General features: G+C 43.2%; 1 protein-coding gene across 5 annotated transcripts in view; it reads right to left on the reverse strand.

The window, feature by feature from the left end:
• Window positions 1–25777, reverse strand: part of PPARG (peroxisome proliferator activated receptor gamma) — a 125411-nt gene that overhangs the window by 9194 nt on the left and 90440 nt on the right. For 4 of the 5 annotated variants that reach the window (XM_055557208.1, XM_055557212.1, XM_055557209.1 and 1 more), the window contains 2 exons: window positions 20296–20495; window positions 8667–9117 (listed from right to left, as the gene is read on the reverse strand). In XM_055557208.1, the coding sequence (XP_055413183.1) occupies window positions 8667–9117; window positions 20296–20495 (651 nt within the window). The remainder of the gene's footprint in view (window positions 1–8666; window positions 9118–20295; window positions 20496–25777) is intronic. The other variant, XM_055557213.1, reaches the window with a different exon arrangement.

Raw genomic sequence — 25777 nt, forward strand, 5'->3', positions numbered from 1 at the left:
CATTCCGCAACTAACCCACCACCCCCCATCGCCACACACACATACTCCTGCTTGGTCCATACCTCCTTCAGGGGCCAGCAGGGCCCAGAGTTCTCCCCTCACCCATTCTCCCCAGTATCTTTCTCCCTTGGGGTTTTGTTCTCAATCCACAGCTAATCCCCTTAAAATGATAGCTGATAAAGAGATTAGCCGTTATCTCCCTAGGAGTATATGGTACTAAGGGATTTTAAGAAGCACTGTTAGTGAAATTTCAAGCAATCTGACTGGCAGGATCACATGGAGCTACTTTAAATTATATCGCACAAGGGAAGAGGGAAAAGGAGCATTTATGTGTGCCAACCATGTCCCAGGCATCATGCCAGAGGCTTCACATAATGTTATTTACTTAGGGAACTGATAAGGAATTTGAGGCTCCGGCAGGTAACTGTGTGCAATCACACATTTAGTAAGTGGTAGAGTGAGGGGGTTTGGGGAGTCCACAGCCTCCCACCGCCCCTCCTGCCTCTCCTGGTCCACGGGCTGGGGGGTGGCGGGTGGGACCCCAGGCAGCCTCTCTCCCCTTGCCACCTGTGCTGGCCTCTGGAGCCGGTACCGGTTTCACTCTTCCTCACTCGAAGAGGATCTGTCTGAGTGTCGTGGCTAGCTTGTGCCAGTCTGGAAGGCTGCCTGGGGTCACCCAGAGTTTAGCCACACATTGTGAGAACCCCAAATGATAAAGTGCTCCCCAAAGTGGCCCACTGACTGGCTGACTGAGCCTCTTCCAAGATGTCGGTGCGGGGACAGGAATGACTCAGCAGTTTGGCTTTCAAGCCCATGTCTGTCTCTGAGGTCAAGTGCCACGACGAACGATCCCAGCCTATGGGGCCTGGGGTTGGGAGGGGATTTTATTTCTGAAGCAGTCACAGATAAAGATGCTTCAGTGTTCTACTACAAATGACAAAAGCCTCTGTGTGTGTGTGTGTGAGAGTGTGTGTGCGTGAGTGTGTGCGTGAGTGTGTGTGAGTGTGTGTGTGTGTGAGTGTGTGTGGTTTAAGTTCCTCAGATGATTCTAGTATGTTCTTCTCTCTGTCCACCCCAACCCCGAGGTCTCTGGTTTTTAGAATTTGGGTGCCAGTTGAGAACTTATATAAATATACCTCCCTCTGTCGAAACCAAGCCCTCTATGGGACATTTCTAGATAACCCACACTGAGTCATCATTCAAAGCCATCTCGGCCACCTGACAGGGTCTGCCTGCTGGTCCCGGCAGCACAATGGGGAGACCAGAATCCCAGGAGAAGGGAGCAGTGTCACACGCTATGTGGACACAGGGCAGGTGCCCAGTCGATATTTTCCAATTAATAAATGAAAGCAATTACTCTCTGATACAACCATGGCCCAGATGGGGAATATGAATCATGTAATCAACACTCTTCCACTGTCCAGCTCAAGGTTCAGTCACATGAGAAATCAGATGTCTGTGTTTCTTCTCAACATTACAGAGAACAGTTAGAAAAAAACAACTTTTACCCTTAGGTACCAGCCTATGCCTCGTATGCATAAAGCAGATGAATAACTGCCACAGCAGAATGGAAGAAATCTGCCCTATTGTTCTTCACAGTATTCATAATATCTCAGTTTTAAACTATTTTTGGTTTTGTCTCCTCCCAGTTAATTAGTAAGGATGATGCCAGCAGACAAAGAAGGCATGGGGACCATTGGATTGTGGAGAATTAGGGTCCCCCCTCACCCCCCGAGCTGGGGTTTCCTCAAGAACAGCACAGGCTCACTCAGGCACCTGCCCTCTTGTCTTAGATTTTAGAAGACAGTGGGGCTGTCCATTCTAACTTGCAGAAACAACAGTTCCGCAGTTAAATGAAAGGATTATACACGAGCTGTCAATATCCACAAGGTTCTGGAGGGCTGTTAGGGGTGTGGAGGAGAGCCGACACTCACAAGCCCAGAGGCCCTCCCACCCTGGACCCGTGGGTCTGTGGTCCTCCGGAGAGGGGTGTTTGCTATACAAGGAATGGGAAGAGTAGACATCTGGATAGTCAGGAAGACATTAAGTTACTGACGGGTATTTTGACAGTTTTACATTTCTCTCACACACTTCCTTGTAACCACTCCTCTCTGTCAGAGCCTGCTGTAAGATGCTGTCTGACCACACTGGGACATATTTGCTCGGGTACTTCAAGTTTATGGTCAGTTTTTGCAGGGAGCTCTGCAAACAGGGGTGCTGTGCTACCTGAACAAACGGAAGAACCAGCACCCGTCTTGGGGTTAACACGGGGGTCCACTCCTTCCCAGAGCAGTCCTCAAACCTGGGATATAATTTTGTGAGGCAGTTGGGAACAAATGGTGTCTGGAGAAGGGCTCTGGATAGTAGGAAGTGATGTTTGAACTGTACCTGGAAATTCTTGATTGAAATACTTGAAGGTAACAGGGAAATGGTAATTTCTGCCAAAGAACTCCAAGACCAAGGTAAGTACCTGAGATGGTTACACATCTCAGCACACAAGGCAGTGCAGTTGGGCATCTGCTGGAAGGTCAGGGTGTGTCTGACCTTGGCCTCACTCATTAGGAGCTCTGTGACCGTGGGGCGAATTGCTTAATCTAAAGCAATTCTAAACTTCTGTCATGAACTTCAGCCATAAATAAATAACTATTTTTAAAGTATATATCTATACACGTGTAAGTCATGACCAAGGCTATAAACAGAGCTCTAGTGTACCGACCTGAGTGGTCTAGGTGTCACAGAATGTCAGTTCTTCCTTCACCTACAGATGTATAGCTATGCAGAATTCTCCCTAGTAGCCTGCGCTCTCTGCCCACTCTACAGGAGAAAAGCACATATTCACTCCAAGAGCAGCTGTCCAAAACTGCTTCATGGAGAAAGAACATGACTGGAATGGCTGGAAACAGGAGGAGCCGCTATATAGGAGGTTTGCATAACCGAGCCAGACCCAAGAGGGTAAATGGGGAGGCCGGGTGACTTGCCATCTGTGGCTCCTGCACCAATATTTACAGCTTCTCTGTCATTAGGATGGTGATGGCAATCTGCCTCGAGAAATATATTGTAAAATCCAGTGAATTTCCTCCCCCATATCGTGGAAGTTTGGGAAGAACTGTGATGGATTCCAAACTGTTTTGAATTAACAGAATGAGCTTTTTCCTGTTGCCGAGTTCCAGCTGGAACCCTCCTATGCTTTTTCTCCACCAAACAGCAAACGCCCGAGGAGGGCAAAGTGTCCAGTGGAGTGTCCTGGGGCTTGTCAGCTTTACTGAGCTTTCCACTTGGCCTTGGCTGCTGGTAGGTTTTGGGGAGTTTGCTGGTGTGGCTGGCATGACGCTGTGGCGCCAGCTGCAAACATGCCCTTGCTGGAGGCAGCTTTATTACTCTCGACGCCGCCCGTCCAGGCAGTGAGACGAGAGGGAGCAAGGGCCTCTGGCTCCTTCTCTTCCCTTATCATGACTCCCGAGGAAGCCTTGCTTCTGGACTCTGGGCCCAGGGCTCCAGAACAGTGATGGGAACACAGGTTGGGGCCACTGACCCAGTGAGGGAGTTGACCACATCTGCCAGTCAAGTGGCAGAAGGAACTCGGGGAGGTGACAGTCAGGATACCTGGGTTTCCCTTCTAGTTTCACTGCTCATGAGTTGTCAGTTCTTAGACACAACCCTTTCATCTCTGACTCTCTCTTCTCTCTCTATGGAATAAGAATAAAGATACAGGAGAACTGTTGGGACCTAGAGAGAGAGAGTAAGGGACAAAGTGCTGTCCTTTGGCTCGGGGAATGTGGTTCTTTTTAGTCTCCTTCTTGCTTGAAGCTCGAAGGAGAAGGAGGGAGAGAGGAGGAAATTCTGAGAAGAACTAGGTCATCTCTCTGAGCGAGCTTGGTCTGAGAGGTTCATACACAGCAGAGATGCTGAACACCAGGCCAATCTAAGTACCAGATCTAACGGCATCAGCAGTTTCTAGGGTTGAGGCCGAGTGACCGTGATCTTTACTACTGCAACTCCAGTTTCCCCAGCGAATACTGAGTTGGGTCAAAATCAGGTACTTTCATCCAAAAAACCCCTTTGGGTCCTCTGGGGAATCCCCCACCTTTTACCTCCCCAATTCCTCACCACCCTACTCTTACATAATGCCCATCTCCCCTTCAGTCTAGGGTCATAACCTTGACCGGGACGAAGCTCTTCTGTGAGCGACTCTTAAGGCCAGCTTAGAAGGAGGTCACCAGGTTCCCTGCCCGTAACACTCCTCTCTCAAGTCCCTGAAGCTATCTGCAGACTTCAGAACAAACCATAGAGGAGAAAATAACCCCTCTTGTTAAGAACAGGTAGGATCAGAAATTTGTCAAAGCCTCTTTGCTTACATGAACATTTTCCCTTGGAAAACCCAGGATGGGAACTGAGAAATTATATGTTGTACAAGAAACTACATGCTGTAGTCAAACAACCCACTGTCTGGGACGGTGGTTCCACCATCTACAGATGACCAGGAAGCTCATCTCATTGGGATCCAGTCTTTGGATCCAGAAAGACCAGAGCAGCTCTTTCTCTGGCCTCTACCCACCAGCTTCTCTGACTAAAGGAGGAAATCAAGTTCCTGGGTGTTGAGCAAACATGGGGTTCAGTTTATCCATTCTTACCTAGTGCCCAGAGGCTGGCTTCATTGACAAAATCAAACTTTGCTCAGGGAAGAGAAGGATTTCCCTTTTGTGATATGGGAACTTGCCAATGGGCCAATGGTATGTTTTTCTTTTTTTTAAAGGAAGTCTCAAATGATTTACAGGGTTTTCTTCTCATTATAACTACGTATATATGATTTTAAGATTCTATGGCAGCTACTTTCAGATTTCTTTTCATTATTGTGAGGATCCAATGAACTCTGGAAACTGGCTACTGTGAAGACAATGTGGGGAACGCTCAAAGGAACTCGTTTATACGGCACCGACATTTAAATGATACCATTTTTAATTTTCATAACTGAAAGCCAAAGTCTGCAGTATCTATTAAAACAAGTTATTCTCAGAGGTATTTTTGACCAATTCATACACATTTTAAAGGCCTAACTGAATAAATGATTTTAAAAATAATCTAGTTTGTGTGTCATGGGGAGTATATGGCATTTTTCTAGATGAAATTATACTGTCCTCTCATGTGCCCATAAAACAACATTGCTCAGGTTCAAAAAGCCCTGAATTACCATGATTATTTCTTGCCTAAACCTTTCCTGGATAGAAACCAAGCATGTTGGAATGGCTTATTTCAAGTGCCTCCCTTAATATCTGTGGTAGGAATGAGTATAAACCGGCACAAACTTTATGGAAAAACTATCTGGCAACAATGAAACAAAAGATTTAAAAATGTTCATGGCCATCTACTCAGCAATTCTACTTCTTGTAATTTATAGAGTGAGAAAATAATCTGAAATGTTAACAGAAATTTACACGTAAGAAGAATCACTGCAGTAGAATTTAGAACATGTTTTCCATAATTTTCTATAACATAAATCAGCCATAATTTGCTCTTATAATATAAAGCAACCTATACATAAGTAGCAGAGAAGGCAATGGCACCCCACACCAGTACTCTTGCCTGGAGAATCCCAGGGACGGGGGAGCCTGGTGGGCTGCCGTCTATGGGGTCGCACAGAGTCGGACACGACTGAAGTGACTTGGCATAGCATAGCATACATAAGTAGGGAGATGATTTAGCATGTAATGTTCTTTTATGAAATGAAATATGTTACAGTCATTAAAAATGATAGCATACATTAGAGAAATGCCAATCAAAACCACAATGAGGTACTACCTCGGAGTAGTCAGAATGGCCATCATTAAAAATCTACAAGTAACAAATACTGAAGAGGGTGCAGAGAACAGGGAGCCCTCCTGCACTGTTGGTGAGAATGTAAGTGGGTGCAGCCGCTATGGAAAACAGTATGGGTTCCTCAAAAAACTAAAAATAGAGTTGCCACATGATTCAGCAATCCCACTCCTGGGCATGTATCCAGATAAAGCTCTAATTCAAAAAGATACGTGCGCCCCTATGCTCACAGCAGCACTATTCACAACAAGAAACGACCTAAACGTCCAGTCGACAGATGAGCAGATGGAGAGGCTGCGGTTCATATTTACCATGGAATTATGCGTCACAAAAAAGAGTGAAACAATGCCATTTGCGGCAACACCACTACAACTAGAGATCATCATAAAAGTGAAGAGAAGCAGAAGGACGAATACCGTATGATGTCACTTACACGTGAAATCTAAAATACGACACAAATGAAACTGTCTGTGAGACAGAGAGAGACTCACAGATATAGATCATAGACTTTGGGTTGCCAAGAAAGGCAGGAGATGGGGAGGGATGGAGTGGGAGGCTGGAGTTGGCAGACGTAAGCTAGTACCTAAAGAATGGACAGACAGCAGGTCCTACTCTATAGCACAGGGAACCATGGTCAGTATCCTGTGGCAAATCATGATGCAGAAGAGTAAAAAAGGAATAATATACACACACACTCAGCTGAGTCATTTCGCTATACAGCAGAAATGAACACGACGTTGTACGTCAGCTATACTTCAATTAAAACAAATTTTAAACAGCAGCATACATATATGCCAGCACACGCACAGAAACGTTTTGGTAGGAGAAACAGACCTTTGTTAATCCTATTTTATTTTGAGGATTCGGAGCTTTACTTTTCACTTACACCTTTCTTTGAATCAAAAAATGACCATATATTACTCTTATTTTTAAAATTAAGAAAAATATTAAGAGTGTTAATGACATGAGAAATGATTAGGTGAAAAAAGAAATATAAAGATGGCCCATGTCCTACTCTTTGTGAGCTGATGGATTGTAGCCGCTAGGCTCCTCTGTCCGTGGGATTCTCCAGGCAAGAATACTGGAGTGGGTTGCCATTTCCTACCCCAGTGGCTCTTTCCCACCCAGGGATTGAACCTGCGCCTCCTGCATTGCAGGCAGATTCTTTACCATTGAGCTATTGGGGAAGCCCATAAACATGGTATATATAGTATAATTAGGAAAAATCTTAGAAATAGATCACATGTTAATAATTATATTTCTGTATTTCAATAAAGATAAAATGGGCCTTAAAATATTAGCTAAACAATACCAACTTGTTTTCTAACCTGGTTGTTCAAAATTGAATCTTTTTCTCCCAATGGACCTAACATAAACCGGAATCTCATTCTTTGTTGAATGAATCACAGATTCCAGAGATTCAAGGGTCAACTGAAGAAATAGATATCAATACACGTCGGATAGCATAGTTTTGCTATTATTAAACATCACATGACAAAGGGCTTGTGGTGTCAGAGTTAGTCTGCACTGTGCTGTAATCTGTTGCTCCCTGGTCATGAAAAGTGGGCCGCCAGTGTAGACGTGGAGCCACCTAGATGACCTCGGTTCATCATCCTGACTCCATCTTTGCTGTCTGGGAGATTCTGGCCAAGTTACTGAATCTTTCAGGGCTTTGGTTTCCTCATTGGCAAAAGAGTATTTACCTCATTGGGGTTGTGAGAATTAAATGAATGTGTGTGAAGTGGTTAGAAAACTTCCTGCACACAGTAAGTACTCAGTAAGTACTCGCTACTTACTCTTCTCATGACTGATACACTGCGCATCTGATCTCAGAAGCACTCTGCTCTCGAGTAACTGGACCACAAAAGACTACAGGGTGGGCCTTGCTCTTTGCAACATGCTGTCTAATCCACACAACTTACATCTAAAGGACCACTGTCCCCCTACACATCAGTTTTCATGCACAGGGAGTATTCTGCACCCACAAAAAACTTCGCCCAAAGTCCATCTCAGCAATGAAAACTGGTTATCTAAAGACAATTTTTATATAGAGAGATGACACTAAAACTTTCTTCTACTCAAGTTGGAAGCCATGAGGTGCCAATGAAAGTAGCATGTGGTTTAAAACCTGGCTTTCGGAGTTGGTTACTTAGATCATGCCCTTGCAAGGCCAAAAGCACAATGAATGCCTAAATAACTCAATTTACTTCTCCGCTGGGTGTTCTCTGGTTTGGACTGCATTCTTGATCACAGCCAACCACCTCACCAAGGTACTGTCAGGGGAGTCGTCAGAGGACTCCACACGGGAGAGGAGGCAGACGTGTGCCCTTTGATCCCTGAACCTGCGAAAGCGATTCAAAGTAACACCTCGCTGATGGTGGGGCTGGACCATAATCTAACCACACACACACAGTGGTGCTTTCTCTATGCAAGTGAGCATCGTCTCACAAAGTTATACATGGCATTACTTAAATGAAGAATAGACTAGCCTTCTGGAAAGGAACAGAAAAAGACAAGGAAAAAGGAAATAAAGAGGGAAAAAAAAAAAAAGGAGAAGAGGGCATTTGTCTTCCATGTTTGGATTTGACCAGAAAAAAAATTTTTTTCAAAATAAAGGAAAAGCACCTGAGTTACCCACAGCCGTCAGAGAGGAAATCAATTGATATTCTTTCTCAGTATGTCTCGTGGGTAGCGACACTCCCAGGGCATTATCCCACTGGCACTCTCTGTGTGGAAAGTGCGGTAAGTGCAGAGAGAAAAGGCGCAAAGCCTCACGCGAAGGCAAGTCGACATTCATTCAGCCGTCCCAGCCCCACCCCACCCTCATTCACGGAAAACCGCAAGCAGCAGCTTACCTCCACTGAGAATAATCACAGCTATAAATATTGCTAAGTCGCTGTCATCTAATTCCAGTGCGTTGAACTTCACAGCAAACTCGAACTTGGGCTCCATAAAGTCACCAAAGGGCTTTCGCAGGCTCTTTAGAAACTCCCTTGTCATGAATCCTTGGCCCTCAGATATGAGGACCCCATCCTTATTCATCAAGGAGGCCAGCATCGTGTAAATGATCTCGTGCACGCCGTATTTTAGGAGAGTTACTTGGTCGTTCAAGTCAAGGTTCACAAAGCCGGGGATATTCTTGGCGTACTCTGTGATCTCCTGCACGGCTTCCACGGAGCGAAACTGACACCCCTGGAAGATGCGGATGGCCACCTCTTTGCTGGGCTCCTGCAGGGGACTGATGTGCTTGAACTTGATTTTATCTTCTCCCATCATTAAGGAGTTCATGTCATAGATAACAAACGGCTGCAAAGAAAAATGGGAGAAAGTGGCTGAGTTGGAAATTTCTCATTCACGGTCAACACCATCCCAGTTTCTTCACAGACACTTGCTTTGCTAACGAAAATCTTTCAAGTTGAAAACATTGAACAATGAGAAAATACTCATGTCTTGATTAATCCTCCACGTTGTCTTCTGGAACCAAACATATTTCACCAACATTGGTGATATGATACCACAACCGGTGACTCGCCAGTAGCTCCAATTCCTGTTGTTTGGAAGGTCTTTGTTGTTGATTTAAAAAATGATGCAAAAATCTACTGTTTTATTCCAGCTTTCAATGGGATACATTTTTAACCTTCTTTCAATAAAAAAATTATTTCAGCAACTCAGGGTTGAATAGACCCACTTGGACATAAAGTAATCTTGCAGTTTTAGATAAAATCCTCTCAGAGCTTAAATGAAACATAATGTGTATGTAAACTATACTTAACTATAGAAAAATCAGTCTGAAAGCAGACTAAAAACACTGAGTCAAGAAAATGTCTGTTTCTTTCTTTCCTCTTTTTTTTTTTTTTTAATGCTCTGGAAGCAATCTGTTTCAGAAAGAGCAGCTGCATAAGGCCTATGGGCAAACACTGCAAAAGTGGCAAATTAAAAAAAGGTTGGAACTTATTTTTCAAAGTATCTGTCCTTAAGGGTCAAGAATCAATAAAACTCGTTTATCAGTTATTCAGTTTTGCAATAGGCTGCTAGCAAAAGCCTGTTGGGTTTGTCCATGAAGTAATCTTTCTCTCTCATTTCCTTGTATAGATTTAACCAGAGGTTTGTGGTCCTTGTGAAATTCTCAAGGCTACCCTGAATAAGTGACCACAATTATATATATACACACACATGTATATACCTACTCAACTCTGTGAGGAGCTACCCCTCAATTCTAGTCATGTGTTTTACTCAGAAGCAAGGAATGAGAGTTGAGGGTATCTGGCTTCCAGCTTTGGTTCTGTGGTTAACTCTGTGACTTTAGAAAAGTCATTTATCTTTCCTAGCCCTCGAATTTCTCATCTGAAGTGGATTGCATAGATTTCCAACTCTTCTCGTGAGGATATGCTAGTTGCATTCCTTGGAAGTAGTGTCTGTGATATGTGTGTGTGTGTGTGTGTGTATCTGTGTGAGTGTGCACATACACATACATGTCCACTGAATATGAAGTCTCTGATGTACTAAAAATAAAGCTTCTTTTGAAAAGCTTTATTGTGAGACATTGAGAATTCTCTCCTCTTTGGCAAGAGGAAGCAGACACAATGAGAGCCAGCAGTAGCCAGCTTCAAGAGCCACTGGTTCAGACAGTCTAAACTATTAATCTCTACAGTAGTCTAAGATTGTTATCAAACTTTTTTGGAGGAGGGGCAAGCCACATGTCTTGCAGGATTTTAGTTCCCTGACCAGGGACTGAACCTGGGCCCAAGCAGTGAAAGCACTAACCATTGGCTCACCAGGGAATTCCCTTCACCAAACTATTAAGTCTATTCTGCACTGAAGGAAATAACACTAATCTAAGTAGATTCCCAAACTTGCCACTTATTTCAACAACATTCGCTGGAGTTATTCCAGAAATTGCTACTTTTTTTTAACCAAAAAAATTCACTTCAATTGTATTGTTTAGCAAATACAAAACCGCAAAGTAGGACAGATGAGAGGAACCCAAGAGTAAGCTCGCCTGGTGACTCAAGTCTTCAAGTAAGCCAAGAACGAATAGTTCATACTGCTTGGAGGCATTCTGCTTTTTTCTCTACTTCAGACCTGTATTATTAACAGGAGGGGGAGAAAAAAAAGGACAGAGTAGATGGACACTCTCTTCAGTTAACATGCGTCGAGTTTTTCCAGAACGCCAGATTCTGATGCTGCCAAACATTAGCCTTTACAGAACCTAGGAGAAGGTGGTTTCTGATCTCAAAGAGTTCTGTGGCCCATTTTCATTTACGCTACCAAGAGGCTGGCTTTCTTTACTGCTATGAGAAATCTGAGGGCATCTGAAGAGCCCACCTGCACCTGTACAAACACAAATGACAAGGATATAAAGTCATCAGCTCTTCACGTGTGGGAGGACAGTACCTCATCTGCCCAGCTTCTGGATGACCTCAGTCCCTCAGCTTCTTGGCACAGAATGGACGCATAACATTCTCCCACCTCCATGTAAGCAATTTCTCTGGAACTATGCCCTGATAAATCATCCTGTGACTCTTCCCCCTCGACTTCCCCTGTCCCCTCATATAAAGCCCCAGGTTCCTGTTTTTGAAACTCTGTGATAGTTGCACAGAAGGCACAAAACCCTGCTACTTTTCTCTCCCAATTTAACAACAATGTGACTTGGTAACCCCTTGGCAATCGACGTTGGTCAGGATTTCCTGGCAGTAAACACTCAAGGACAGAGAAAGGAATCAGCAGCCCCCACCGTCATGCCAAACCATTCCAGCTTTTTTCTTTTTTTAAAAAAGATCCCTTCAGCATTTTCAAAATGTTGAGTTGGCAGAGGATTCTGGGTACGGACATGCAAATGAATCCCAGGTGGGTTTCTTTGTTTTTCCTCATCATAGCTGATGTTGCCTTTTTTTTTTGCACTTTTTAAGTCTGCATAGATCCTTTCAGCTCCCGTGTGGATCTATCAAGCTTCAGGAGTGATCCAGATGTGATCTGCCCGGGCTTTCTTTGCCACCCATTCACCAATTATTAGACTGCAAACAGTTAACGTGCACATTTTTAAAAAATTAATGAATTAATTTATTTGGCTGCACTGGGTCTTAGTTGCGGCATGCAGGATCTCGTTCCCTGACCAGGGATTGAACCCAGGCCCCCTGCATGGGGAGTGCACAGTCTTAGCCACTGGACCACCAGGGAAGTCCCAACCCACACACTTTACATTGGGATTCCTCATACAGAAACAGCAGAAGATGGTGGCTCGCCAGGTTTACAGATGGCTGAACTCTGAAAACCACGAGGGGAATTTGGCCTGTGGAGTTTATCTTGAATCAATGACTTAATATTATATTTCTGGTAAAACGTTCCACACAAAATGTCCTTCACTTGCACGTTTCTGTCTTTTCTACAAAGCCTTATATGCTCTACTAGCTTGCACGGTATCGTCTCATGATCTGCCATTGTCAGAGGAACCATATCCTCTTCAGATTTGGTTTTAATGGTTTTACACTTCTAATTTGGGGCTAACAATGTATTTATCTTCAGACACTGTATCAAATGGCTAGATAAGCATCTCTTCTTAACAGGAAAGAATGCTTAACTACATCTAGGACATTATCAGGGTGAGATCCAGGCTTTGTGGGGCCTGAAATGTACGTGACTGTTGAGTACATTTACAACAACTGTTGGGTTCAGTAATACAGATTATAAGAACAAATAGCTCAGGCCCTTCCCTGAGCACTGGAAGGGGCTCTATACAAGGGAAGAGGCCCTGAGGCTTCATTAGCTTCATGGTGAATCAGCCTCTGGCTGTTAGAAATGCTTGCACTTCTACAGACCACAAAAAGGTCAGGATGCAATGAAGAAAATTGCACTTGAACACAATGTTCCTCCAGGGGAACATGATTTCAGAAAGAGGAAGCTAGTTTTCTTTGGAGAGATACAGCAAATGTAATATATGTTGATATATTTTGATTTCCAAAAATGGCTCCACATATCAAAACTGGGATGGAGTTAAGGGCACTGTTTTTATAGATAATTAAAATTAGTTCTAGAACTATTGCATACCTCCTATGTATAACACAAAGATCACAGGAAAAGCTGGCTTATTAATGAAGACAAAGTAGAGTAATAAAAGTTTGCTTTTTTGAATGGACAGATAGAATAATACTGTTTCTTAGCAGTCGAACATCAGCATTTTAATGTATGAGTTATTTCAGTGACTATAGACGAATGCTTTAAATTTACAGCTCGTTTTGAAAAATAAAATGGGAACCTAAGAAAGACAAATGAAAAAATCAACTGAGAAAGCAGGGATTATTCTGGTGATGGGTTTCCCAGGTGGCTCAGTGGTAAAGAATCCGCCTGCCAATGCAGAAGACGCAGGTTCGATCCCTGGGTCGGGAAGATCCCCTGGAGAAGGAAATGGCAACCCACTTCAGTGTCCTTGCCTGGGAAATGCCAAGGACAGAGGAGCCTGGCTGGCTACAGTCTATGCGGTGGCAAAGAGTTGGACAGGACTTAGCGACTAAACAACAGTAGCAACAATTCTGATGATATCTCCAAGTTGGGAAACTGAAATTAGTGAAGTAGACAACTCTACACTCTCACAATCACTTGGTAACCGCATCAGAGTTACAACTGGCCTGGAAAAATGGTGATCTTAGTTTAGATCCTGGTGGTCTTAGGTTTCTTGACAGATTAGAGCAAAGCCTCAAGGAAGAAAAGTGAATTCTTATGGCTTTGTCTTCTTCATCTTCTCCTTCCTTTTTATACTTCTGACCTTCGTCCTCTGAGGCACACATGGTTCTCCTCAATTATTGGCTCCAGTGGGTGAATGTTAATCCAGATAGCATTGGTTGGGTTTCCTCAATTTCTTCCTGGTTTCTCCTCTGTCATTCCTATTTCCCTCTTGTGGAGAACCACTGGCTGTAGAGAACTAACAGGTAGGTCTTTAGGAATAATCTGCAGCATCATTCTCTAACTAGGAATGAATAAACTGAAGCTAAGAGACTTTGTAAAGTCAAACAGCTATTTATAGCAAACCCTAAACCAGATCCCCTCACTCATGACTAATTCTTTTCTCTTTCTGCTACTTTCTACATGACTTCTCCACTTTTGCTTTTTTAACATAAAATGACAGTTCTGGGAGGAACTGGGGCTTCTAAACTCATCTATGCTGGGGTCTTGGCACAGGGTCTTTGAACTCTTACTTCCTAGAGATGCCATTTAAGTGCTAAAGACTGAGGGCAAGAGGAGGGGGCGACAGAGGCTGAGATGATTGGATGACATCACTGACCCAATGGACGTGAGTCTAAGCAAACTCTGGGAGATGGTGAAGGACAGGGAAGCCTGGCGGGCTACAGTCCATGGGGACTCAGCAACTGAACAACAACGTGGGATCGAAGTTAAGTTTGAAAGTCTTGCCGGTGTATCTCGTTTTCCTGCCATCATTTAAAGATTTAACACAAAAACTTAATAGGAGGAATTGTTCACAGTTTAATGACCCAGCACATACCCTCATCTCTTAAAGAAACATCTATGGCTGACCAAAATGTTACTCAGCTGGCAAACAAGCATACTGACCAACTAGGTCTAATTATTAAAGATGAAACAAATAAAAATAAAAATGCTTTTCTTGGAGATCCAACCAGTCCATTCTGAAGGAGATCAGCCCTGGGATTTCTTTGGAAGGAATGATGCTAAAACTGAAACTCCAGTACTTTGGCCACCTCATGCGAAGAGTTGACTCATTGGAAAAGACTCTGATGCTGGGAGGGATTGGGGGCAAGAGGAGAAGGGGACGACAGAGGATGAGATGGCTGGATGGCATCAATGACTTGATGGACGTGAGTCTTAGTGAGCTCCGGGAGTTGGTGATGGACAGGGAGGCCTGCCGTGCTGCGATTCATGGGGTCGCAAAGAGTCGGACACGACTCAGCGACTGATCTGATCTGATCTGATATAGAATATTATCTTCTAAATTTATTGTCTAAAAGAAGGCCATTTGTTCAGATCTGTTATATCTTCAGTGATTCCTGACAGTACTGGAAATAAACTTATTTTTTAAATGTGACTCTATAGATTAATGATTCCAGGAGCCAAATTCCTTCAATAGTGATCAAAACAAAGCAGCACTACCATTCTGCTCCTTATTTATACTGCAGTTCCCAAGTCTCTTTTTCTCTGAGGGCCTGTCTGTCTGGTGTCGCCCTTCTCAGGGGAGCAAATTCTAGCTCACTCAGGGAAAGGGGGAGAGAGACCACATTTTGTTTAGCTGGTAAGCGTAGGATTTAAAAGGACAGATATCTTTCCAATAGTTTGAGTTACTATATTTGACGGCCTTTGTAAATTTTAGGATGCAAACATTTAAATGGGTACAGAACTGTGTTCACAACAGTTTATATTTCCATACTGGTTTTACTATTCCTTGGTCTCCTATTTCACACACTGTTTAGAAGAACCATTTTTATGATGGCACCAGTTTGCTCCTGCAATTATAAAAACAGTGACTCCACATATATGCATTATAAGCAGTGCGATGCTTCGGGACCCAAAGTCCAATACAGTATAAATAACAAGCTTTATTCCTTATTTGCAGACAGAGTGCAGCCAGGAGGGCCTCACCATCCCTCAGATATGGAGTGAAAAGCTGGCAGACACACCAAGGGTTTTTCTATTTATTGTTTTATGACAAACCATGGCACTGGAAATGGTTTTTGGAAAACCACTCTCTGTTTATTTTCATCAACAAACATGGGATCATGTGACAACCATACACCCAGTGTGATCATCACAGCAGGGTAACAGTCAAACACTGGGAACTTCCAAAGTCCATTCAGTTCTCAGGTTGCCTTCAGGAGACACAGCACCCTGGTTCTAGCATATTCGTGGTTTTAAGAGTTCTGTAGATTCTCTCAAAGAAGGGGTCTGGGCGGGAACAAGCCATTGACAGGAAACAGACCATGGGGAGAGTCAGTTCCATTTCTATCTGAGGGTGGCTCAAAGGTCCAGTGCTCCTCAAGTTTCTTCTCTGATGTCCCACATCCTGTGATTCCAATTCCCCATCTTCCCCTAAACCCAGAGCCTAAAGTTCCCAAATATTATTCTTTGAGGAAGGACAATGAAAGTGGGACCATTATATTCTAAAGGTATGACGTCTAAGTTTAAAAGATAGGAGGGGAGCCCCTCGTGGCCCACTGGTTAAGAATCCATCTTGCAAAGCTGGCGACACGGGTTCGAGCCCTGGTCAAGGGACTAAGATCCCACATGCCACGGGATAACTAAGCCCACATGCCACAGAATGTGCGCTGCAAGGAAAGATCTCTTGTGTTGCAACTAAGATCCGATGCAGCCAAATAAATAAATATTTCTTAAAAAAGGAGCATTTAATTGATCTGCTCATTTACTTGTTCTGCACAGTGCCAATGGCACCAGGGAATAAGAGACAGAGGAGAGTTGAGTGGGGAAGGGAGAAGCTCTGGTTTACCTGGAGGTAAATGCTGGAGCTGGGCCTGAAAGACTAGCAGGCGCTTCACCAATGAGACAGAACAGGCAATGGTTAAATGGAGCAGGAAGATAAATTTAAAGAAAGGCCTCTTCAGTAAAGCCATTTCCTTTCCCAAAGGTTCTGGGTAACTGGTTATCCACTATGCTGAGCAGCCTTCCCCCGGCTTGGCAGAACCCACCCTAATGACAACAGTTCCAGCGGGGTGTGCAGTGAGGCCCCACTCGCTCTCCTGCACCAGCCATGGCCCCTTTTCCAGGTCCCCCATCCTCTCAAGAGTCCGCACTTCTGCAAAACTTTTCCTATCAATGCAAATCTTCACTTTCAAAAGTCCTGGCCAAGAAGAGATAACATAACAGCCCTGAGATAGATGCTATCAAATGAATAACATGACCATGTAAGATAAAGAACAAATCTCAGGTCTCATTGGAAATCACATTCTGATTTTATTTTTTCCCTTTCCCATATTCCTCTCTGCACTATTTCTTTCCACTAGTACTTAATTTGATTTTGCAAGATAAGGAGAAAAGAGAGAGCCAAACAATTCAGTTTCAGTTTTGTGTAATCAGAGGGTGGATTATTCTAATTTGGCCCAGTCTCTCTTTCCTTCCCAGACCCTAACAAGAGGCAATTCTGCCTCCATCCAGATTTTAATGATGTCCAGGTTGGTGAGCAAATCTTGGGCTAAAGGCCTTCTGATTAAGTCCAGAATTTCAAAGGCCATAGGCAGCAGCTTTTAATTCAATTAAGCAAACACGTTTTGAGTAACCATTATAGACAAAGCACAGTCTTAGTTACTACAGGGGGAAGCCGATAATTAAGCATTTTATGGCACTTTCCCTTAAAATAGCTTAATACCTTCACTGCCCCCGCTGCCCCATGAAATCCCCTGGAGAAGGGAATGGAAACCCACTCCAGTATTCTTCCCTGGAGAACTGTATGGACAGAGGGGCCTGGCAGGCTGTAGTCCACGGGGTCATAAAGAGTCAGACACAACTGAGATACTAACATTAACATCCCATAAAGAGCCTTGGTTCCCTGGTAGCTCAGATGGTAAAGAATCTGCCTGCAATGCAGGAAACCCAGTTCAATCCCTGGGTCGGGAAGATGCCCTGGAGAAGGGAATGGCAACCCACTCCAGTATTCTTGCCTGGAGAATTTCATGGACAGAGGAGCCTGGCGGGTTACAGTCCATGGAGTCGTAAAGAGTCAGACAGGACTGAGCAACTAACACACAAAGAGCCTACAATTACCTTCATTTTAACTCAAAGATTTAGAGCCAAAGACTCAATTGCGGTGAGCACTGAAAGTGATTTATGGTGAACTGGGCTCTGGACCGCTCACAGTTAACACACAGTATGCTGGCCACTGGAAGTGTAAATTTAAAATCTTGACTACTGGAGAAAAAAATTTTTTTTTTAATGCTTTCCTCTTATCTTTCAGGGACTATTAAATTAATAGGACTTCCAGGGTGGATTGCAGGTCTGGATGGGGAGATAAAGAGAAGGTGAGAAAGTAGTTTCTGGAAACTGAATGGCCCGAGGCAAACTGTGAAGTAAACAGTGTGCTCAGGGCCCTCCCTGGTCACCAAGCCTCTCCCAGCTCAGGGTCTCCTGCCGGGCTCCTCGTCACTCATGGGCCTCTCAGAGAACCGGCACAAGCTGCCTTCCGCTGTTAACTCTATTTAGCCAGGCTGCTCGATTTTCTTGTTTCTCTAACCTTTAAATGAACACAGTTTACCTTCCATAGTAAAATCAGCTAGGCCGGGGCCATTCGTTTCTGTTTTGCTGTGCCCTCATTTTTTCATTTAAAGAATACATAGACTCCACTTTTTGTTGTTTACTCCCTAAGTCGTGTCTGACGCTTTTGAGACCCCCCATGGACTGTAGCCCACCAGGCTCCTCTGTCCACGGGATTCTCCAGGCAAGAATACTAGAGTGGTCTCTGCTGCTTCCTCCTCCAGGGGATTTTCCCGACGCATGGATTGAATCCAGGTCTCCTGCGTTGGCAGGTGGATTCTTAATCACGGAGCCACCAGGGAAGCCCTAGACTCAGCTTTATCATGACGTACAACCTGTTGCCTGCCCTATGGAAGACCGTAGCTCCTCGATAGAATTCGAGAAGAACGAAACAATACAAGGAAAATTTCCTGACTGTGAAGGTATTGGGGCAGCAGAACAAGGTGGGAAATTCCTGCTGTTCTAAACATTCATGAAAATAAACCATCACTTAGAATGTTTTCCCAAGGTGAAAATTCTTGGGAATTTCACACACAGTGTCTCTGTCAACTGGGCCATTGCTGGCCAACGGGCAGGACTGGCTTCTGGAAGGAGGACAAAAGAGGATAATACAAAAGAGGATAATAACAGCAGCTGCAAGGTAGTGTGGGTCTTGAACATAATGAATGTGCAAGACTTTTAAAAACCTGTAAGCAGCTGGATAGAGGTATAATACTGTTAGGGTACGACTGATCTCTCTGGCAGTCAAAAAACCCACTGCCCTTATTGACAGTTGGCTTTTTACGCAGCCAACTGCGTAACAAGTTTTCCTTTTCTATTAGCTGATTTTACTCTTATGGTATAGCTAAAAGAAAAAAAAAATAATAACGTCTTGAGATAGTCATCAAAATACAGTAACGGGTGATAAAACTTTCCCCCAAATAAAATTAAGTGGGGAAAGAGTTAAGCATTTCTGTTCATTTGTTCAGTAATTGCACACCTCTCCTGCAGGTGTTCATCTGAAAATAAATGACAGCATGAAAAGGCTTTCAAGGGTTGGGACAGTGTCTTCAGAATGTCCTGTGGTTCTTACTACCCTAGGAACCTACTTCATTGTATCAAAACCAGACCCTGCCTGTGAAAACCAGTCCAGAGACGGGATCCAGGTCACAGGTGAAGGTGATGGCAGGACTGGGGACAGAGTTCAGGCACAGTTACAGTTGTTTCAACATAATTCCCATGTGCTTTCCCAGCTTGTTATCAGGGAAGAATTCTACTTCTTGGAAAACGGACTCAACCTCCATTATCACCCACTCTAGGTTTCCTGAACAGGTCATCAATGCACCTGCTGATGTTTGAGAATCCCCTGTAGTAGCCCAGGCTGCTCAGAGCCTCTGAGAAGATAAAACTCATACACACAACACGAGGACAGGGCTCCCAGCTCCCTGGGAATAATAATCAAGACAGCGCTACAAGGAAAGAAAGGTGGTGTGATATCCGAAATATATTTTTATGCCCCACAGAGAACTTCTGAGAGATACTTGAGTAGTTCTGCACGATACAATCATGGGATCGACCACCTTTTCCAAACCTAGGTCAGGCCCTTCCCAGAGAAAAACAGGGCTGCTTGAAGGCCTACAAATGTGGTCAGTGACTTTGATGCCAAGAAAAGAAACGATATGCATCCTGAAAGAGCGTGGTGGCATGAGGGAAGCCTGAGTTCATTTGTTCAAGTTAAGATGACCTGCTGCAGAGATGGACACAGCTTAGCAACTAAACCACCACCAAGATGACCTGTACCTTTCTATACTAGTCTCAAAAACTTTATTAGGAGAGCTTCAAGGAGTTTTTCCCTATTTAAAATAATGTTTACTTACTGTATCTGAAAACACTCTCTCTCCTCTATTTTAGACTCAGCCTGTGATAGGTACCAGCCAACCACAGAATGGTACTCTGTGTGTGTGTGTGTGTGTGTGCGCGCGCGTGCACACACACACATATGCATGGGTGCTTAGTTGCTCAGTCATGTCTGACTCTTGGCAACCCTATAGACTGTAGCCTACCAGGCTACTCTGTTCATGGGATTTCCCAGGCAAGAACACTGGAGTGGGTTGCCATCCCCTTCTCAGGGGATCTTCCCAACCCAGGGATTGAACTGAGTTCTCCTGCATGGCAGGTAGATTCTTTACCACATCTGTGCATCACATGGTAAGTCATTTACTCAAAGGGAAAACAACAACAAAACCCGGCCACCCCAAATGAAGACAGTAGAAGAGAACTAACTGATTTGTCTGTCGTCTTTCCCGTCAAGATCGCCCTCGCCTTTGCTTTGGTCAGCGGGAAGGACTTTATGTACGAGTCATACAAATGCTTTGCGAGGGCCCGGAGGTCAGCAGACTCTGGGTTCAGTTGGTCGATATCGCTGGAGATCTCCGCTAACAGCTTCTCCTTCTCCGCCTGTGGCATGCGCCCAAACCTGATGGCTACAGAAGAAGAGAAAGGGCAGGATGAATGAGTGCATTCCTGTATAGACATACATATATTCCTGTGTATATATATATACACACACACACACACGTCACAACTTCTTTACCCTTTCATCCATCAGTGGATACTTCGGCAGTTTCCATGTCTTAGCTATTATAAATCATGCTGCAATGAACATGAGAGGGGTGGCAAGTAAGTTAGGTTGAGTCTTATTAAAAATATTTTTGTCCTTTAACATCTAAGGGGTGAATTCGCAGTCATATCAGGCTTTTGACAATGAGTAAGGCTTCGTCTCATGGTCAGTTTTTCCACTTTTAACATGTTTATTTTGCAACAGCTGTAGCCTGTAAACGAGACTTGTATGAAAAATAACACTATTGCTTTACATATGACTGTTGCCAATAAGTTATGTTTTTCCACCTCTCTTTCTTGAGGGAAAAAAAATATGTGCATTTGGAGGTTTTGCAGGACTTGGCAATCATTTTATTTTCTAGCTCCTCTACAGTAAAACAAGGGGCAGTCTTATCACCACGATTAAGTAATTTTTAAGTTGGGGGTAACGTTTTTCAAACTATTTGGAGAGGACATTTAAACATTGTCCAGGTTTCTCTCCAAAGTCAAGATGAGCAAGATACTACAGCCTCATCTTCTGACTCTGAAGTCTTATGTGACATCGTTTAATTCATTTACTGAACACCCGTTTGATGGAAGATACCGGCTCAACAAACTGGACTAGGGGACACAAGGATGAAAAGGATGTGTATGGTAGATCCAAAACATAAAAGAGAGCCTACATATGCATGGATTATTCTCTCCCTCTCCTGTACTGCTTTCTACAAGCTTCTTCCTTTCCATCTAAGCAGGGTTTAAGGTTCTGACCCCTGAACAATCCACCTCATGCTCTTTCCTCCACCATTGAACTTACTGAAAGAGCTATTGTCCCTCACTGTCTTACTCTTTACCTCCCAACCCACTGCAACTGCTTCTTGGCCTTTTGGCTAGGATCAAGTGTACTAAGGGGGCTTCCCTGGTGGCTCAGTGGTGAAGAACTCGCCTGCTAATGCAGGAGAAGCAAGAGATGCAGGTTCAATCCCTAGATCGGGAAGATCCCCTGGAGGAGGAAATGGCAACCCACTCCAGTATTCCTGCCTGGAGAATCCCATGGATGGAGGAGTCTGGCAGGCTACAGTTCACTGGGTCGCAAAGAGTAGGACATGACTGAGTGACTGAGCGAACAGCACCACTGCAATCTAGCTTTTCCTCATTTAAATTCACCAAAACTTTGCTCTCAGAAAGGCCCCTACAGCTCCTCTAATGGTCACATCTAGGGGCCTGTTCTAAGTGCTCGTTCTGCTTGAGCTCCCCGGCTTCCTCCCAGCCCTTCACACTGCTGACCTTCTGCACCCTCTAATTTCAAAAGTTTCTCACACTGGTCTCTGCCTTTCTGGCTCCCCATATCTTTCTGTCTGCTATTTTCCAGAACTCCGTGACAGCCCCTCTTCCTTCATTTATATTCTGTTATTCCTAGTTCAAGTTTTCTCTCTAATGCAGAAAATGTGCTAAAGACTCCTACCCTTTCTTCCCTGAGATTTGTATCTTTATTTTTCACTTCTTCCTGTGCCCCGTTGCCTGTGGATGCTGGATATTCTATAGGCGCCTCAAGTTAATGGCTCAGTCGTGTTTCTTTGCGACCCCATGGACTGTAACTCACCAGGCTCCTCTGTCCACAGGGTTTCCCAGGCAAGAATACTGGAGTGGGGTGCCATTCTCTTCTCCAGGGGAATCTTCCCAACTCCAGGATCAAACCTGGGTCTCCTGCAGGCAGATTCTTAACCATCTGAGCCATGATGTAATGAAACAGAAAATCAAACTTTTTATTTCCCCTTCAAATTGTCTCCTCTTCCTGTTTTCCTTTCTTGATTAACTCACTCTGTCACCCAAACTAAGCACCTTGAATAATCTCTGACAACCTCTCTCCCCTCGGACATGTGCATTCATTGGTCATGGCTGTGATGTTTCTTTCAATGCCGCCGCCTCTCGCCATGCCCAATGTCTGAGTTCACAGTATTACACTGGCCTCCTGATGGATTTCCCTGACTTTTCCCTCTCTAACTTCTCCTTTTTTACCGTTTTCAATAGTTTGGTTTTTGGCGATACAGGTCTGTTTGCTCCCTTGCTTTCTGAGAACGTGGTGCTTACACGAGAGGTTAAGAAGCTCACAGAAGAGAAAGAATGGGGAATCAGAAACTGGATGGAAGAGAAGGTGTTTGAGTTGGGCCTTCAACACTAGGTAGGATTTTGACAGGGAAGGAAGGGCACGGGAAGCAGAGCCCCAGAGGTGTTCTATCACTGGGTAATTTGCAGCAACAGCCAAGAATACGGCTTGTCTGAAATGTAAGTGGAAAAGCAGCAGTGGGAGAGGGAGGTGGAGGCTGGACTGTGGGCAGTAATGAACCCCTTGAAGGTGTGGGTACCACAGCCTCTGCCTTAGGACTTTTCACTCTGTTATATCTTCTGAAAGTTATTTGAATTTGGGGAGATTTCCCCCATACCACAAAGAAGACTGCAGAAACAAAAAGTAACATGTTGCAGTTTAAAGTCATTTGCCATTCGGGTTTTTCTTTTTCGCAACACACACTGGTGCTTCTGTTTGCGAGAAAGAAGAGAACTACCTTAAGATGGGAAGAGCCACAGAAACTTGTGAAACCATTTTTCTAGAATTTAACAAGATGCTAAGAAGGTATTTTAGGAGAAGGCAATGGCACCCCACTCCAGTACTCTTGCCTGGAAACTCCCATGGATGGAGGAGCCTGGTAGGCTGCAATCCATGGGGTCGCTAAGAGTCGGATACGACTGAGCGACTTCACTTTCACTTTCATGCATTGGAGAAGGAAATGGCAACCCACTCCAGTGTTCTTGCTTGGAGAATCCCGGGGATGGGGGAGCCTGGTGGGCTGCTGTCTATGGGGTCACACAGAGTCGGACACAACTGAAGTGACTTAGCAGCAAGAAGGTATTTTGAAAGTTGTCAGCTTTTTTTTTTTTAATAAAAGAAAAAGGGCATCATTTATATACTACAACATCCTAATCAGTAAAGCGAGTGAAAGTCTAAGTGTTAGTTGCTCAGTTGTGTCTGACTCTGCGAACCCCATGGACTGTAGCTCACCAGGCAGAGCCAGTAGCCATTCCCTTCTCTGGGGGATCTTCCTGACCCAGGGACTGACCTGGGTCTCCCGCATTGCAGGCAGATTCTTTACCGTCTAAGCCAAAGATGCTTAATTCTGTAAAGCTAAGGTTTCACTAACTTTTCATATTTGTGAAAAATAAAACTTCTGTCTAAAGTGGATGGAATAGGGAAAACCTAGCTGTTTTCTGTGCAGCCCTTTTCCATTAAAAAAAAAACCCTGAAAAGGGATTTTCTTAGTCATGTTTGCAATCCTGTAAATGCTAAAGTATGATCTTTGATACCACGATATTTAATTTCTTTCCTTTTTCACCTTTGTAAGAATTAACTGAACACTCTCTACAAGGCTGCTCCTCTCTCTAAATAGAGTAAGCTAATGGTCACAAGAAGGCAAAAGATGACCTAATTATCATGCTTATGATAGCTTTGACTTTTCTGGAAAGAGAAAATTATACCATCAATACTATAAAAGTTGCATTTTAAATTATTTGCCTATAAACAACAAGCAATAGGAGATATACTTTACATGAATGTGTGCAAGCAACAGAAAATATATTGTACCTCAATACGAAAAGTGACAATTTTTAAAGGACAAAAAGTAAATATAATTGAAAGCAAAACTGGCATCTTTTCCTAAGTGGTATTTATAACAATGACCTCAAAGTCAAAGATTCCTTCATAAAGATAAAATAAATTTACTGCAACATGATCACATCACCTAAAATGTAATCCTTCAACTGAAAATGTACCCTTGCTTTACGAAGTCTGAAATAAAAAGGAAATTGGTAGAATTAAACCAGCAAATTATCCTGCAATTAATGACTGAAGTTGTATAGACAGCAGATGTAATCAATTGTTAGGAAAGTTGAACCAAACTTCTATCCTGTCTAATATAGTTGGTAGAACTAATCAAAATACATTCTTGCCTTTAGAGGAAATGACCCCGTATTAACGATACAAATATAATTTTGTAAACCATTTTTAAAGGGTAGAAGACCTATTCAATTAGTGATTCCCAAATATCTTGATTGTTGCTGTTAAAAAAAAAATCTGCATGATGGAACAAAAATTTAACTTTCACAGATGCTGTTGAGTCCTCATAGATGATGGCTGACTTCAAATATTATATCTTCTTACCAGATAAGTTTTGAGAGAGGAAAAGGTAAAAGAAAGAAAAATAGGGCATATGATGACATTAGACTTCAGATTTAATTCGATTACTTGGGCATTTTATCAATATATCTCTAAGCCCATAATAACTTTTGAAAGAATTGATGAATACTTGACAAATATAATACTACCTAGTTACATCAAAAATTTGTTTTGTGAGCCAGTCAACCAATGAGAGCCAAATGCCGATTAAGAGCTATTTCTTCAAACAGGGCTATGTCCCATAATTGTACTGAGTTAGTTCTACAGTTCATGAAAACATGGGTCTTCAAGAGTCCTGCCCTTAAGCTGACACTCCTAATTATAAGCTTCACTTAAGATACAGGTTCAAAAAAGTAGAATGTTTTACTCTCCTATTGAAGTTTTGTGAAACTTTTAAAAATACTTGCTTAATCCACAAATTGTATGCTGTACAAAGTCTAGGATAGGGTTCCGCTCATTTCTGCATAGCAAAGAGAAAAAAGGACATATATCTATGTCTGATATACCACTAAAGTTCCATATCCATAAATCAGAATTTTCTTTACATTTAAAGTAGAAACTAATGTTTATAAAATAGATATCTAGTAATAATCTGCTGTATAGCACAGGGAACTTTGTGCAATACTCTGAATGGCCTATTTGGGAAAAGAATCTTTAAAAAAAAAAAAGTGGATAAATGCATATGTGTAACTGAGTCACCTTGCTATACACCTGAAACTAACCCAGCTTTGTAAATCAACTATGCTCCTATAAAATTAAAAAAAAGTAGAAACTATTTACACATATAATTCTATTTTTAATACTATTAAAGCAACACAAAAAATTAATCACAACTCTCACATTACATGTGTTTCAGAACACTACAGTAACTTTCATTACCGCTCAGACTTCCCAATCTTTTCTCCCATCGTGGCAAATGCCCAACTACAAGAGAGAAGGATT

The sequence above is a fragment of the Bubalus kerabau genome, chromosome 20, assembly GCF_029407905.1.
Source record: "Bubalus kerabau isolate K-KA32 ecotype Philippines breed swamp buffalo chromosome 20, PCC_UOA_SB_1v2, whole genome shotgun sequence".
In the NCBI taxonomy this organism is placed as follows: Eukaryota; Metazoa; Chordata; class Mammalia; order Artiodactyla; family Bovidae; genus Bubalus; species Bubalus kerabau.